Genomic DNA, 17,227 nt, shown 5'->3' with positions numbered 1-17,227 from the left:
AGAATAGGGCATTCTAAGTCAATATACTGCAGTATTTCCTCTCTCAATCAGTAGAAAATATGGTTAACACCCGGTCATGCATGAAAAAAAAATACCGTCATGTACTGTGAAACCGGTATAATTTTGAAAAATACCGTGATATACATTTTTGGTCATACCGCCCAGCACTTGTTAAGTAAAAAGGTTAGGAAACACTGGTCATCTTGAAGGATAGACATTGGAATAGCATAAAACTAGCATACTTCTGCCATTAAATGATACATGTGAGTAGCTTTCAGGCCTCATTTTAGAAATAAAATTATTATTTGTTCTTTTTTTAAACCAGTTCTGTAAAAATAAATAAATACATTTAGTAAGAACTTATGAAGTCTCTTATCATATGATGCTTTTTTAAAGATCATTATTTTGTGTATTTGGTGAGTCAGAATTACCTCCTCTCCTAGGTTCATGAAACGGTCGTCCATAAAATGCATTGCTGTTCTGTTGTAAGTGATCTTAAAGATTCCTAAATGCATCTACTTTCGGAAGGCCAAATAAAGTGCTTTTGCTTTCGCCTAGAAACACACAGCGTCTCCCTGACATGCTGCTTCAACACTAACTGCGGTTACTGAAACCACGCCTTCTTTCTTTGCGTGCACATTTGGGCGCATTATGCAAATATTCCCACATAGTGACCTAGATATGTGGGGGCGTGTTAGAACGAGCAGTTTTAGGGGGGCGTGGCAGAGTCTTAACTTTGATAAAGAATATCTCTTTGGGTTTGAGGCTTAATTCTGTGTTATTGCTCACTTATCAATATTAATGGTCTGCTAAGCTTATTATCTATCAAATGTTTTAATTAGAACGGAAACCAAACTAAATCAATCATTGGTGATATTAGATAGCATATCATCTTTGAAAGGCATGCGGATTTACAACATAAATATGGGCTTTGCAAATAAATTGGCATGGTACAAATAAATCAGTCAGTCTAATTAGGCTCCTCTTGTGATGGTCTGACACTGAGAGGAGCTCTAGAATAGGGCTGCATTACTGCGCTCTCATGTAAAGAAGAGGCCTCAGAGGCTCATGTTATCTTATGTCACTCCAAGACCTGCTATAGAGAAAGCCAGACACGTCCAGTTTCACAATGCTGAAGGAGTGGATGTCGAGCTACCATGTCCTTCATAATAATATTAATTATATTACTTCTTGTTTGATTATTAATCAAGTTATTGATCAGCATTTAACCTCCTAGAATGTTTGATGATTGAATCAAGTTATTAGTTGCCATCTATATTAATAAATATATAGATAGAACGTGTGTAGTCTTCCATTGTAGCAATAATGGAATGTGTAACAGTATTCCTTTACATGCTGAGATCTATTCATTTCCTAGTCACAGGGCCATGTCAGGAGGTCAGGGTGACCTCCCATCTACGTGAACGACGAGTGATCAAAACAGCTGCGATATTGATGTATCTGCATAATATAGATATTAAAGAATCCTGCTTTATTCTGTATTTTTACTCTCTAAGAAGCTGCTCTCTTTGTGTGTGTGCAGTGAACCATATTTGTTAAGATTCAGGGCAGAGCCCGGCAACCTTGAAGTACAGATAAGTGTTCTCTGCGTATGTGTGAGAGTGTTTGTCTTTGCAGCTAGATGCGGAGACAGCCCTAGGAGGAAAACGTAATTTGCCGTCACTCTGATATCCAGGGTATCTAATATACGTCTCTGGAAAGACCTATTGCATCTGACCTCTGATCACTTGTCACCAAAATAATCACTAGAAGATATGCTTCAAGTTTTACGTCCATGTGTGGAGATTTTATCTATGTTTCGACCAACCAGAATCTTGCTTACCTATGTACTGACGTAATCAGTGACCTCTGTTAGAGTATAATTACTGGTGTTTCGAGCATGTAAGCAGAGCGGCCTACGAACTCCATTGCGAGTATTGAAGCTGACTTCTGCTGATGAAACTGCAAACTATTTTCTTCAGTACATTTTTCTTCAATTGATTACATCTCTGACTCCTGGTCTTCATTTCAACACCTGATGCTTGGGTTTTAACTGTAAATTCCCCTACAATGCCAAAGAATATTTTCACATAGTCACTGTTGTGAACACAAATAGCTATGACAGAATTAAAAGATGCTACTCCTCCCTCTTTATCTGTTCATTCGGTGCAACATTTTCCGTTTATTCACCATTCGGGCATGGCACCTTAAAAACTACAAGGAAGCACTAGCAGAGAACTACCCCCTCATAAATGTTGTAATTCAGCTTTGGCTTCTTCTAGTTCATCATTTTATGATACAAATGTTATGATCAGTTTAAAGAATTTACAAGATACATGTATGCTATATTTAAAATCCACTAGTCAGTAAGCAATTGTCATTTCTAAAGATAGATGATGTAATGAGAAAGAAGAAGCGAGACAGACAGTTTCAGTCATAAAACGTCATCAAAACCTTTTCAAAATGATCATATGATGAAGTGTGGTAGAACACATAGAGATTTTGTTTACATTACATTAAGCTATCTGATTAGACAGAAGTTATATGTGCTCTCCATGTCAAACAAACAATGACATGTTGTCTCTCTTGACCTCACTGATCAAACAGCTCCACCTCATTGAGTGCTTTAACACCCCACCTTCACACTACAGCAAGGTGTAAAACAGGAATTAATTCTGGCTTCTCATGTAAACAGATATTAAAGTGTGTGTTTGACACACACAACTATAGTGAGTCATGCAAAACCACAGGGTGAAGAACATGCAAGCTGACACACACACACACACACACACACACAAAATCGCCAAAAATAATAATTGGGAATGACTAGGGCCTGATCCACTTTACTGTCTGATTTGAAACAGGATGCAACCCCCATTCAATAAAAAAAAAAATAGCAGACATGGACCTAATGATCCATTTCCGTGGTCATTACCTTTCAGAATCAATGTAGGATTAACTCAAATTATAACCTCTATAATATAAAAAATATAAAATAAAATAATATGTGATATAAAATAGGAAAATTAAACATTCATTAACAGTGACGTGCATAATTTCTGCACTAGCACCACCAAGTGGAATTTCAAAAATAATGTTCCGTGAAAAAATCGCATACAGTCTCCCTGTCCGAATATTTCCATTAATAATGAAAAATGGCACATGAAAATAGTATGTCTAAATTCATAGTATTCATAAAACAGCAGGTGAAAAGTACCACGATGATTTACTACTTCCAGCGAGATTTCTGAAGTGCACGGCCCTGTCCCATATCACACCCTAAACCTAAGGTTAAACCTCGCGAGCACGCTTCTGAACGCTAAAATGACAAATGGGACACTCTAAGTTCTCGTGGACACGCGCACGCGGCGGCCATTACAAGTCCGTAAGACTGCAAGTGCACATGAAGTGTTCCAGTGCAGGCTCGGCAGAAGTGCGCATAGAGGGCGCATAGCAGCCGCAAATGGGGCGTTTGCGAGCATGCTTCTAAAAGCTAAAAAAACGAATGGGACAATCTATGGTCTTGTGGACTTAACGGACGCGCGTATGCGGCGGCCACTGTAAGTCTGCAAGACCGTAAGTGCACATGAAGTTGCCATTTGGGACAGGGCCATTCTTCAAAGCGGAAGTACGCCTATGGGCGAGACTTCCGGTTCATTAGCCGCGATAGGGAAATAGTAACCTATAACAATGTGCAGTAAACAGTAAAAATGTTTGCACTACAAAGTGTGTTCATTATTAAGATAATACATTAAAATAACATGGTAAGACACACCAATTTGCTATATACAAGCAGCAAAATTAGCTGTTTTGTACAGCTACAAATAGCTGGACATGAATGAGACCGGAAGCCAGACCCATAAAATTTACAAATGGCCACGCCCACTCTTACAGGAAAAATAAGATGGGCATCAAATGGAGACTTTACAACCCGCATGAGGCCACAGTAGAAGATTTGTGAATAGCAGTGAAGCAACGCAACCTACACCCATACATAACATGTCAATGACAACATGATGGATGTAGTACCGTACGACTGGAATTTCATTCATACTACTCACATTCATTGAACATATACTTTTTAACAATCGCGAGGTTCTTTACAAATATAGTACCTATTCAGACAGTATGCAAATTCGGACGCAGCTTCAGAGTATGTACTATGATTTAGTTAGCCTATAAAAATGTTATATAAAGTTTGTGTATGTGTTGTATGAATGCAATGCAGACGTTCTTCATCCACCATGTAGCCAGTGTAAAGTTGTCCATTAAATGTGCACTTTGGCCTTTTGGACTAATTTGGGCATACTTATTTAACACACTACTTTTCATTTACTATAGTAGAGAGGTATGCGTGTTCTGACACTAGGGCTGTTTTCAGCCATGTTTCCTAAACACTCCTCCCGTTTTCCCATTGGTCAACAAACTGCCCCATCTGCCACGCCATTGGTTGACTGAGTGTCGCTATTGTGAGCTCAGCATGATGCGTCGAGATTCAGTGTTACACATTTCGACTTTTAATTCAGCCTATAAATGGTTCACTTGCAGTTTTCTCTATGTATTAAGTTGTGTATACATAGATTGAAAAAATTCAATTTTAACAGTGATCACCAATATTGAGACTGCACTGAAAACAGTAGTATGCTATCTACTACAGAACAGCATGAAATATGACAAACATGTACAGTGCAGGATAGTGGAATGAGGGCCCATGCGCATAATGTGAAGACAGCGATGACAACAGAAGCTCATAGTCTCCCCTGATAAGTAAAGAGCGCACTCGAAACTAAGAAACACACTTGTCCACTTAACTGTAAAACTCCTTCGGCCTGCTCTGACATGCTTTCTGAGTCCGGCTCCATTCTGCCTGTTCCAGTGTGTGTGTGTTTGTGTGTGTGTGTGTGAGTTTACCTGGCCTGGTTAGCTTATATGTGTCCAGTAACTGGACACGGGGCAATAATCCGAGCGGCCCTGCCGAGGACGCCCCACAGCGAGAAGAGTCGGGTTGCCTGACCAACGCTAAACACTAGCGTGATAATTACTGCAAGGCACCATCCATCTTTCCTCCACTCATCAGAGGGAGTTGATGGAGGAAACACGGTAAAACATGGCTTTTGTTTCGAAGACAAAAAGTTGGACATTTCAGAAGCTCTGAACCAGTGGTGGAACCATACACAAAACTATTACCAAGACGAAACAGTTATTCATTTATAATTTATTTTTAATTATGATTTATTAGTTTTGACACCATTTTTTGTGGCTCATCATATGAATTAGCTGAAATTCTATACTTTTCTTTGTATTCAAATCTGTAATTTTTTTTTTTATAAACTGTAGGCTAATAGGAGCTTGGCCTACTGGCTCATAAATGACAAAACATATGCAAATGACCAGTCAATGTAGACCAAAAATGATGGTTTCCAGAAAGTATGAATCAGTAGAAGAACCATACGCAAAACTATTACCAAGTCAAGACAGTTATTAATTTATAATTTTATTTTTAATTATGATTTATTAATTTTGACAACAGTTTCTGTGGCTCGCCCAGCTAATTAGCTGAAATTCTATACTTTTTTCCATTTTACTAACATAATAATTCTTAATAAAATGTAGGCCTGGTGGCATTTAAGTTACAAAACAAAAGCAAATGATCGGTCAGTGTAGCTTATTTAAATTATTACAGCATTATTACATAACATAGAGAAAACAAATGAAGATAAATCAGTGAAATAAGAAGAGTGCAATGAAAAAAACTGATAAAAGAGGTTGATAAGGCAAACTGATAAATAATCTGTTATATAACCTATATTTCTTTACACAAAGACATGCAAGTAGATCGTGAACAGATAATTTGCAAGAGACAAAGGTGGAGCCATAAAAATCATGATTTCTTAAAGAACTGCAAGCAAATTGTTATCAAATAACAGTCACTCAATGGAGCATATGTTTAGTGTACAAGAAAATTAACTTTTTCTATAAGTGTATTTCATTTTAGATGCTCACCATGTTCCCTATTTTAAAAAGTCAAGTCGAGTCAAGATCAAGATGTGCAAAATATTTGACTAACTTTTATGTTTACAGTGTTAATGAGCAGCAAACATGTTTTCAAATCTAACCCACATTTACTTTAAGAAATAAGCTAGATGTGAGCCTAAGGATTACGGTGCAGAGCTTTGGGAGTGTTTCTCTTGCTTAAATTTCTCTCTGCTTTAAGTTCCTTTGCTCTAAAATGAATTTGGCAGAACAGTTTTGGCACAGCCTGGTTTGGAGGGTTATGCATGTATAACTTGTGAGTTTCTGAGCAGATTTACAGTGCTTACCTTGCTGCTGTTGAAGATGGAGAACCCTGCAGAGTTTCGAGAAAGAAAGGAAGAGAATTTGTTGAGGAGACAAAATGTACCAAATCACTTCCTGCATTACTTCTGGCCCAGCCCCCTTGAATACACCCCCGCCTAAACAAACAGATGCCAAAAAATGAGGAAAAAAGCCAAAGGCACAGAGAGTGACATTCACGGATTTGTTAATAGTTCAACAAAATCATAACCTGATTTGACTGAATTTGACTGCAGGAAGACCTGGACTGTGTGGACTGAAGGAGAAGAAAATATCTAAAAATCAGATTTAGCCAAAGGGGTTTCTCTTGTTACATATAAGGGCCACACCCAGTCAGTCACAAAGCATTCATGATAATGTCAGGGCTTGCCCATGAAAACAAAACAAATGAATGTAATAGATAAGCCATAGTCATAGCTAAAAGTTATGTCAACTTAAAAAAATGCAGCTAGGCATGCACACTTAATAATGACTGCGTTCGCTCAGACATTCAAAAGAGCACAGGAAATCCAGGGGCTGGACTGTGGTTTCAGTGGTTTATTAAAAACAAGAACCGTGAGGCAAAAAATGTCTGTAACACTGGCTCAAATATCTTGGAACAAGAGGCACGTCTATGTGAAGAAATACACAAATTGCACATCTTCATTTAGAAATTCAAAATGGGAAATTTGATAACTAAACATACAAAATGAAGGGGCGTACTTACGGAAAACACTCTTCCTATACATTTGACAGACTGTGAAACAGAAGTTCATCCTAAACACACAGCCCGTTGAATCACAAGTCATGTGTTACCAAACTGAAGTGAACAACAGCATGCAGTTTACCTATTCATTTCAATAGCCTAGGACATTGTGCTACAAGACACTTCTGCAAAACTTTGACATTTAAGAAAATTAAGTCTAAGCCTTAAAGGGATAGTTCACCCAAAAATGTTGCTCTAAACCCTTAAGACCTTTGTTCATCTTTGAAACACAAAACAATATATTTTTGATTAAAAAAAATACAATGCATGTGCGTGCTGCTGCTGTTTTCGAATAGATTTCACACACACAGAAATGAAGCATTGTTCAATAAAAATTGTTGTTTTGTGTACAAATATTCTCGTAGCTTCTAAAATTATAGTTGAACCACTGATGTCACATGGATTTTAATAATGTTCTTACTGTTTCTTGGTCTGGGAACATTTCTGTCACATTGCTGTCTATGAGAGAAAGCTCTTGGATTTCATTAAAAAAATCTTAATGTGTTCTTAATGAGTCTTACAGGTTTGTAACAACATGAGGGCGAGTAATTAATGACAGCATTTTCATTTTTGGGTGAACTATCCCTTTAAAGCAGCACTATGTAACGTTTGGCGCTCTAGCGGTTAATAAACAGAACTGCACACATCCCGCGGAAGAACATTCCAACCGGAGCTACTTCTCTAAGTTTATGTCTATGGCGATTCAAGTCAAGTCAAGTCACCTTTATTTATATAGCGCTTTTAACAATACAGATTGTGTCAAAGCAACTGAACAGCATTAATTAGGAAAATAGTGTCAATAATGCAAAATGACAATAGTAAACACAAATTTTTCAGTTAAAGACAGTTCATCATTGAATTCAGTGATGTCAACATCCAGCTCAGTTTAAATAGTATCTTTGCAATCAAGTCAACGGTATCGCTGGAAATGAAGTGTCCCCAACTAAGCAAGCCAGAGGCGACAGCGGCAAGGAACCAAAACTCCATCGGTGACAGAATGGAGAAAAACCTTGGGAGAAACCAGGCTCAGTCAGATTCACGCAGGTATGTGTTACTCCGCAGCGGTGACGACCCGACCAGGCTACAATAGTCCAAATATAAGTACTTATAAGTGTACCGTAGTGATTCGGAATAAGACAGAAACGCGGTTTGGAAGATGAATTCATGATGTACTCGCTCATTATATACATTTAGCAAATTTTGAACAGAAAAAGTTACATAGTGTTGCTTTAACGTAATTTACAAACTTTGTCACTTCAAACCATTGATTATAAACCATTATATACACACAAAAACAGTTTGTTTCAAACGTTTATGTAATGTCACTTTCTTCAGTGGAACACAAAATTACTTTCTTTTTCAGGCAAACTGTTGTTTTAAGGTTAATCATAACATACACCCAACAGCCATGCAAAAAAACAAAAACAAATGAACAATAGTTTAGTCAAACTTTTTATTTTTCCAAGTCAAAAAACAAACAAAACATAGATACAGAGAATGAAGTATCAGATTGATTTCTATACAGTGGCAATTTATCTTAATTTAAATTTTCCTTTCCCCATAAACCCGACCCGGTTATTACTCAAACTCAAGAAAACCCTGTCTTTTCCATTTATGCTTTCACGCACGCACGCACACACACACACACACGCGCGCAAACTTACTGGGAGCCTGGGTATAGAGTATTAACTGGACTTGTTTGAAACATCCATGAAACTGAAGGCAAACAAGGGCATTAAAGAGACTGTCAGAACCGCTCTCCCTAAGGCCTTAAACCTAAAGCTGAAATATGAAAGAGCATCAAAGATTTTTACAAGTCAACAAAACCTCCAGCAACTACTACTGTCCAAATGGAAGAGTAAGTTGAGGTAACCACAGTCGACACTTGCGTTCAAGTTTTAAAAAGGTAACACTCAAAAAGATCTAAATGCCTCTAACGCCCGAGTAAAATCAGTCTCTGTCGCCCTCTACTGTTTGAGCACAAGATGATTCAGAATCAGCTGACGAAATTTAGATATGAAACGGTGCATATTCGAAAGGAAACAAACCAAACTGCACCTTTCTCCCCTCCCCAAGCACTCAATCCAAAAAGCAAAGCTGACCCAACGACAATGAAGCCAGCGCAAGGAAAAGTGTAAAATAAATGCTTTTCCTCAGTAAATCACACAATAGATTATCAATTGTAATGATGCATATATCAGAAAAAAAACAATTATACACTTATTATATTAAAGGGTTGAGTGCCGAGGACAAGGAAGGACTCATTAGATTTGAACCTAGGTGGTTTTAAAAAAACAACAACAAAAAAAAAGTTAACATGGTGCATCTTATGTAAAGCTGGGCTCCAGCCACACTCAGGATAAAAGAAAAATAAAACCAAAAAGGTCACAATTTCACACTCTGTGCACTCAGAGGTACAAGACAGCTGGTTACCTTTTTTTTTTTTTTTGCAGTTTTTTAAAATTGTAAATTACTGGGCAGATGCTGGTGAAGGATAAGGCTTGCATCTTTTGGGGACAATAGACTAGAAAATTGATGCCTCAAATAAAGCATCTGTTCCCTCTCTCTGATTCTTAAAGAGGGCAATCACGACAACACTTTTACCCATGTCATGGGCTGGCATACATAGACTACAGTATTACAAGACATTTTTCTTCTGCACAATGTGTGTCAGCTTCAACACGCTTCTAATAAACAGCCACTTTGAACCTCCTTGCTTCTTTAGAAATAACATTTTTCATAAGTGAACTCAAATTAGACCGAAAATCAACATTAATATTTAAACAGTTCTCAGTTCAGATCTGGAATAAAGAATCTAAACTGGGAGCAAGCGCTTATTTACACTGGGGAAGAAACTAAAAGCTGTAAAATGTGAGAAAGGTCAGTTTCTCCCCCTTTCTATTTACGTTATAGATATTTTAAGGTTTCATTTGAAACTTTTCACATACAATCCACTGTTTTCTGTTTTGAAGGCTTTTGGCAATACTTCTTAAATTTCCTTTACATCCAACACTGAATTTTTGAGAAAAAGTAAGGGAGGCAGAAATGACTGGATGGAAAGAGGAGGACAATGCATGATCTTTCTCCTTCAAAAGCAGTCAATCTCCTGCATCTTTCCACCAACTTTGAGAAATGGTTCTCCCTCTAAACTTAGAGTGACCAAAGCGGTCTATAAAAAGGCAGCCTTGTTTGGCTTGTAGTTCAAACCTCTAACCTAACAGATGCAACCACTGAAGCCTGTTTAGTGAGGCTATTTAAGAACAATTCATTAAGTCCAAAAGAGAAAAATCAAAAAGAAGGGTGTCACATGTGGGATCCCAGGTTCCTTAGCCTTCCCTGTAAATGACAACAACCCCAGCTGGGTGGCTTTCCTTCAGTCTTTATCCCAGGGTCAGAGTGCCCATAAGGGAAGTAGGACAAACCCCGGCACCAACCATCTTTAATTATTTTCTTCATCGCTGTCATCAGGGCTGATGGCTGGGCTGTAGGTTGGAGAGGTGGGGCTGTAGCCGGGAGAAGTGGGGCTGTAGGTGGAGCCCTTCGGACTAGTTGGAGAGTAGGTAGGGGATGTGGGTGAGTATTTTGGAGACGTTGGAGAGTATGTCGGAGAGGTGGGGGAATATTTGGGGCTGGTTGGGGTGTAGGTAGGAGAGGTTGGAGAATAAGTAGGGGAAGTGGGGCTGTACTTGGGAGTAGTTGGGGAGTAGGTTGGAGAAGTGGGACTGTATTTGGGCGAAGTGGGAGAGTACTTTGGAGGGAGGTGGGGGAGTAGGATGGAGAACTTGGGCTGTAAGAAGGCGAGCTTGGGGTGTAGGTGGGAGACTGCGGGGTGTACCGCGGACTGGACGGAGAGTAGGACGGCGAAGTTGGGGAGTAAGAAGGAGATGTGGGGGAGTAATTGGGACTGGTTGGGGTATAATTGGGAGAGGTGGGGGAGTAGGAAGGTGAGGTGGGGCTGTAAGATGGAGAGGTCGGAGAGTAACTTGGTGAGGTGGGTGTGAAGTTGGGCGAAGTGGGACTGTAGCTCGGAGATGTTGGGGAATGGGGAATATTTGGGGCTGGTTGGGGTGTAGGTAGGAGAAGTTGGAGAATAAGTAGGGGAAGTGGGGCTGTACTTGGGCGTAGTTGGGGAGTAGGTTGGAGAAGTGGGACTGTATTTGGGCGAAGTGGGCGAGTACTTCGGGGAAGTGGGGGAATATTTGGGGGATGTTGGGGTATATTCGGGAGAGCTGGGACTGTAGGAGGGGGAGGTGGGAGTGTATTTTGGAGAGGTGGGGGAGTAGGATGGAGAGCTTGGGCTGTAAGAGGGCGAGCTTGGGGTGTAGGTGGGAGACTGTGGGGTGTAACGTGGACTGGATGGAGAGTAGGACGGCGAAGTTGGGGAGTAAGAAGGAGATGTGGGGGAATAATTCGGACTGGTTGGGGTGTAATTGGGAGAGGTGGGAGAGTAGGAAGGTGAGGTGGGGCTGTAGGATGGAGAGGTCGGAGAGTAACTTGGCGAGGTGGGTGTGTAGTTGGGCGAAGTGGGACTGTAGCTCGGAGATGTTGAGGAATAGGATGGGGAGGTTGGAGAGTAGCTTGGAGAGGTGGGAGAGTAAGACGGGGAGGTCGGGGAATAAGATGGAGAAGTTGGGGAATAAGACGGAGACGTGGGGCTGTAACTCGGTGAGGTTGGGCTATAACTGGGGGACGTTGGGCTATAGCTGGGGGATGTTGGCGAGTAGGATGGTGAAGTCGGGGAGTAAGACGGTGAAGTCGGAGAGTAAGAAGGTGAAGTCGGAGAGTAGCTTGGAGATGTTGGAGAATAAGACGGCGAAGTTGGAGAGTAGGAGGGTGATGTGGGAGAGTAGGACGGAGATGTGGGGCTGTAGTTTGGACTGGTGGGAGAATAAGATGGCGAAGTCGGAGAGTATGATGGAGAGGTTGGAGAGTAACCAGGGCTCTGTGGGGTGTATCCACCAGGAGAACGAGGCTCGTAGGCAGGAGAAGTTGGAGAGTAATTTGGAGACAAGGCTCCTGATGAGAAAAACAAAGGAGAAAAAAACAATTGCATTAGTAGCTGTTTGGTTTGCAATCTACTAAATTACAACCAAGTAAACGAAGACTATTATTCTTAAAAACAGAACAAGACTAAAATAGACAGTAAAGAGACCTGGTGAGGGGATATAAGGGCTAGCTGGTCCAGGGGATCCAGGAGAACCAGGAGTAGGAGACCAGGCAGGAGAATAACCAGGTGAGAAGCCGCTGGCATCAGACGCAGCGCTGGGAGAGAAGCCTGCAGCACCTGGTGTCATTCCGCTTCCTGTACGGGAAAAAAAGAACAGGGCATGAAATGGAATAATGTAAACATACACAAGATAATGCACTGTAAATATGGGTGGCAGTAAAACAAAACCGTTTGTAGTATTTCTTCACTCACCAACACTGGGAGACCAAGCACCATATGCAGGAGTCGCTCCAGTGTTCCAGGGAGTCATGGCAGGAGACATGCCACTCATGGGGCTGGGGGCAGAGCCAAAGAACATACCCGTGGCTGTGGTGGAAAAAGCAATGATTAACCACAGGTTTAAATTTGGGGACAGAGTAGAAGCCTTTAAGCATTCAAAAAAATAAGTTAGACTTACGTCCTGCAACACTGATACCAGGGATGTTGGTGGGAATCTCCATACCATACTTGCACTTTTCAGCATCCAACAGCAGATCAAAGCAACCAGTGCCTGCAGGAGCCAGCTGCCCCAGCATGATATTCTCAGACACTCCTTTCATTGGGTCACATTCACCATGAGATGAGGCTTCCATCAACACATCCACCTACAGAAGAGCGAGGGATAACATTTAAGACTTCTTTACAAGAACAACCACAATACCATTTTAAAACATTAAACAGAGCCTCACCGTCTCTTCAAAAGAGCACTTCATTAGCGGTCCAGTGTCCTGCCTGTTGATACCGTGACGAGTGATGGCCATCAAGTGACCCCTGCAGGTCATCGTGTCACACAGCAAGGCAAGATGGCGGTAGTTAACGTAAGAACCGTCGAAAGAGATGACGTGGTATAACTCTCTTTCCAGAGCCTTACGCACAGCCTCAATACCAAGAACCTGCAGTTGGAAGAGCAGACATTTCTGAATTTGATCTGACGACCTAATAGGTTCCGATCTTTAGACAAGTTTTAAACAATTCTTACAGTGAAAATCTCCACAATGTCATTGGAGGTGGTTCTGACAGGGTCCACATCCTTCTCACTGAGGACCCTCATGAGGCTGACTCCATCAGTTTCCAGGATCCACTCTTGCAAAGCTTTAAACTCTCCCTCTTCTGTGATGATGATTTTCTTCTTGTTGTCAGTCTGTGGTAGATGCATGTACACCTACAAAGGCGGGAGAAATTAAACTCCAATCTCAGGGCCATCTGTGTCCACAAAACTTTAAGGTGTCCTATTAGCTTCTTTTTGTTTCAGGAGCATGCCAGTTATCACTCCCCATTACTCAGGAGCATGTAAGTGTCATGTGCCTTTTTGGACGAACCTGCACTGCCACATGGGCTTTCAGATTTACTGAAGTGAAATTAAATACTGTCAAAAGATGGAAGAAAAAAATACCTTGCTGATCTGCTCAATGCCTTGCAGTGTCATGTCTGTCAGCATGTTGGATTCAATGCAGCGAAGGAAGACATCATCATCCATCTTATCCACTACCTCCTCATCCTGGACACAAGATTCAACATTTACGATTCAACATTGAGAGAAAAGAGGCCAGTTACGTACTCGCCAGCAAAGATTAAAATTACAATGAATTACCTCTTGAAACTTGTTCTCGTCACTATTCATGATGCGGATTCGCAAAACCAGTTTCTCAGCATTGTCATCATTGAAGATGCAATTAAGATCATCACCAAATCCTAGGAGACAAAGATTAGAGTTAGAAAACGATGTAACACCTCAGCATCCATTCCTTTTGCCATTTAAAGTGTTGTATCAACATGCATTTAGGCTATTCAATGATAATCTCAAGCCCACCTGCATTGATCTTCTCTGCGATCTGCTCCATAGTCAGCTTACGGTCAGTCATGTGTTTGCGGTCAAGCTCGATACGCAGCAGCCAGGGTGAAATGCGGGTCACGTCGAAGTCAGGCATCTCATAGTACACGTTGACCCACTCCTGATCCTCAGTCACCACAGTGTTCTGTGGGTTAGGGTCATAATAAATGGCTGTGTTGGCAGTGACCTTGCGCAGGGTTGTGTGCTCCAACCGACACAGGATATCTTTGGCCCTCTCTGCATCACGGGCCGCTTGGCCCAGGAGAAAGACGGTCAAGGAGGGGGTCTTGGGTCGCTTGGAGATGTTGATAAGCTCTTTGAGTCGAGGCACACCGAGAGTGACGTTTTTGGCGGACACACCGGCGTAGTGGAATGTGTTCAGGGTCATCTGAGTAGCAGGCTCTCCCAGAGACTGGGCAGCAAGAGCACCTACCATCTCACCAGGGTGAGCCTGAGGAAAACAAAGAAAGTGTCCAGCTTCAGACAATGACAAAACTAGATTGCTCCCTATTTTCTAATTTTTTTCAGGTGCAGTAACTAAGCAAGCCTTACTTACAATGGACTGGTTAAATTTGGTCTCTATCTCTCCTAGCAGCCATTCAAAAGCCTCTGTGCTAAGACGGAACTCCTCAGTCATTCGCTTGGAGCACAGGGTGGAGCGCAGGTGGATGTTGAACAGCAGAGTGGCATTCTCCTGGGCTTGCCTGCTTAGCTGGTCTTCACCATTTACAATCACCAGCTTCTTACTCAACTCATGAACTCCTGCATAAAAAAAATAGAGCAAATATCCATGTGTTATTACAACGCAACACTTGAAGCTCACTCCAATAATAAGACAATAAACGGTTGGTGCCACCACTATAATGACAAGGTAAAACAGCCATATCGGTTAGGGCTACATAAAATTGACATCTCTTAAAGGTGCAGATTTGTCAAGCGCATGAGTTTGGCATCATGCCTTCAGTCAACACGCATGCAAAGATGTAAAGGTGGCCTTTATAATCAGCTTGCACAGGTCTGCCACAAGACAGTGGTAAGCTTCAGGGATCAGTCGTCAGCAGGCTTTATTTAGCTACCACAAGCAGGAGTCTTTATTTAGCTGGCAGACCCGCTCAAATGCAGACAGCCTTAAGTCAGTTAAAGCAGTGTATATAGCGTGCACGTCAAAATAAACGTTAATAAAACCAGTCAGTTAAAAGATACATAAATAAAATCTCTTTACAGGCTCAAAGTACAAAACCCACCTTCCACTACTCGTACTGGATTGAGGTCAGTTGGTGTTCGAGGATTGATGCGGAAAATCTTCTGAGCATTCCAGATCATTCTGGCCAAATTGCACGGTAGTACCACCTATGGAAAACATGGTTTGGGTTTATGACATTCTACAGAAGTGTGCAAATATAGTGATATTCATGCTTGATACAGTTGTAAAAAGAATGAGGACAATCCCAACCAAAGGGCATATGGATATTGATGGCACTCTTAAGGGTCAGACCTTGCTGTCGCCTGTGGGGAAAATGGCCCTCAAGATCTCTCGGTCTTCCTTCATCTTCTCAAACTCTCTCTCTAGAGCACTCTGGACATGGGCATTGGTCATCAGATCTTTCACCACATCTTCCTGTAGAGTGCGGCGGAGAGCTCGGTCATTGGTGTAGTCAAACTTGAACCTGTGCAATTAAAGAAAGAGGCAGAAAGTTAAATCAATGACGTTAGTCAGTTGAGCTCTGAGCTGATGATCAACAATGACCTGAGATGACTTGAAAATAGGGTTGGGTATTGTTTGGGTTCTTTACGATACCGGTGCCAAATCGATACTTTTAAAACGGTACCGGTGCCTAAACGGTGCCTGAACCGATACTTAAAAATAATAAAATAAAATAAATAAATACCCAAAATAGGATGGATTGGCCATTATTGAGCGCTATAAACACATTTAATGTCCGATTCATTCATACTGGACGCCAGAGGGCGCCTGGCAGAACCTCCACATGTGCATCGCAGAAGGAATAGGTCTCAGGAAATCCCTATACTCTTTGCTAATATGGACAAAGGCATTGCTATCGCTGTAACCGAGTAAACAGAAGATATAAATGTTTTGAATGATAAAACAAAGACAAACACTCGACTGCGACAATGTATAGTTTCTGTTATTCAAGCCATCTTTGGTATTTTCATCATAATTAAGTACATTTATAATCCATTGCTAATCGACAGTCTTTTTGCCATATGCTTTTTACAGTATAGAACATTTTCTACCTCATTCTGTGACAAGAAGCCACATCAGATCACAAAACGTTTTGAATGATGAAACATGAAGACAATAAACACTCGACTGCAACAATATGCATTTTATCTGTGTTCTTCAAGCCATCTCGGTATTTTCATAATAATTATGTATATTTATAATCCAATGCTAATTGACATAGCCTTTTTCTACAGTATACAATATATTTTCTGCCTCATTCTGTGATAAGAAGCAGCATTAGATCACAAAAGGAAGTTATTTTAAACACTTGACTGATGTTGTGGACCGGAGTAAGAACAGGTTATGATGTTCTCTTTTGTTGGACAGCAGGTTTAGAAACGCTTCTCATTGCAAGTCATTACAAGGGAAGTTTAGCTTTAGTAGGGTGACCATATTTTAGTTTTACAAAAAAAGGACAGTAGGGGGCAGGTTCGTGGGCAGGGCTTCGCCTAACAGTGTAAGTAGCAAGGTTTTTTTTTGTTTGTTTGCTTTTGTTTTTATAATAAATAAAAATAAAACGAGTAGAAAGAATAGAAAAATAGGGAATGCTAGTGTTAAAGCGTCATTTTTAAATAAAAATAAAAAGTCAATAGAACAGAAAAAGAATATAAATGGAAGTGTTAGAAGGTCATTATTTATAATAAATAAAAAGAAAATAAGTAGAAAGAATAGAGAATGCTAGTGTTAGAGGCTTTTTTCTTTTTAAATAAAACAAGTAGTTAGAATATAAATAGAATAGAGAGTGCAAATGTTAGAGGGTCAATTTTTTAAATAAAAAATAAGCAGATAAAATTTGAATTAGCATTATAATAGAGAGTGCTAGAGTTAGAGGGTCAAATGAAGATGAAAGAGATGTGTTTTCAGCTG

The 17,227-nt window shown here is 40.6% G+C and overlaps 2 protein-coding genes across 2 annotated transcripts in view; both read right to left on the bottom strand.

The window, feature by feature from the left end:
• The window catches only part of LOC107657288 (macrophage-capping protein-like), a 17,014-nt gene extending 10,408 nt beyond the window's left edge, over positions 1–6,606 (bottom strand). The window contains exons 1-2 of the mRNA XM_016445325.1: positions 6,545–6,606; positions 6,321–6,452 (exon numbers count right to left, since the gene is read on the bottom strand). The gene's annotated coding sequence lies outside the window, so the exon portion shown is untranslated. The remainder of the gene's footprint in view (positions 1–6,320; positions 6,453–6,544) is intronic.
• A 3,826-nt stretch (positions 6,607–10,432) lies between these two features.
• Positions 10,433–17,227, bottom strand: part of LOC107657282 (RNA polymerase II subunit A) — a 20,227-nt gene continuing 13,432 nt past the window's right edge. Inside the window, exons 17-29 of the mRNA XM_016445320.1 lie at positions 15,611–15,782; positions 15,360–15,465; positions 14,672–14,877; positions 14,095–14,566; positions 13,876–13,976; positions 13,678–13,782; positions 13,264–13,446; positions 12,974–13,177; positions 12,703–12,889; positions 12,498–12,611; positions 12,231–12,380; positions 11,264–12,094; positions 10,433–10,834 (exon numbers count right to left, since the gene is read on the bottom strand). Of these exons, the coding sequence (XP_016300806.1) occupies positions 10,518–10,834; positions 11,264–12,094; positions 12,231–12,380; positions 12,498–12,611; positions 12,703–12,889; positions 12,974–13,177; positions 13,264–13,446; positions 13,678–13,782; positions 13,876–13,976; positions 14,095–14,566; positions 14,672–14,877; positions 15,360–15,465; positions 15,611–15,782 (3,148 nt within the window). The 3' untranslated portion in view covers positions 10,433–10,517. The remainder of the gene's footprint in view (positions 10,835–11,263; positions 12,095–12,230; positions 12,381–12,497; positions 12,612–12,702; positions 12,890–12,973; positions 13,178–13,263; positions 13,447–13,677; positions 13,783–13,875; positions 13,977–14,094; positions 14,567–14,671; positions 14,878–15,359; positions 15,466–15,610; positions 15,783–17,227) is intronic.

The sequence above is a fragment of the Sinocyclocheilus anshuiensis genome, unplaced genomic scaffold (assembly GCF_001515605.1).
Source record: "Sinocyclocheilus anshuiensis isolate Anshui unplaced genomic scaffold, SAMN03320099.WGS_v1.1 scaffold159, whole genome shotgun sequence".
Lineage (NCBI taxonomy): Eukaryota > Metazoa > Chordata > Actinopteri > Cypriniformes > Cyprinidae > Sinocyclocheilus > Sinocyclocheilus anshuiensis.
This window is presented reverse-complemented; position numbering and strand designations above follow the sequence as displayed.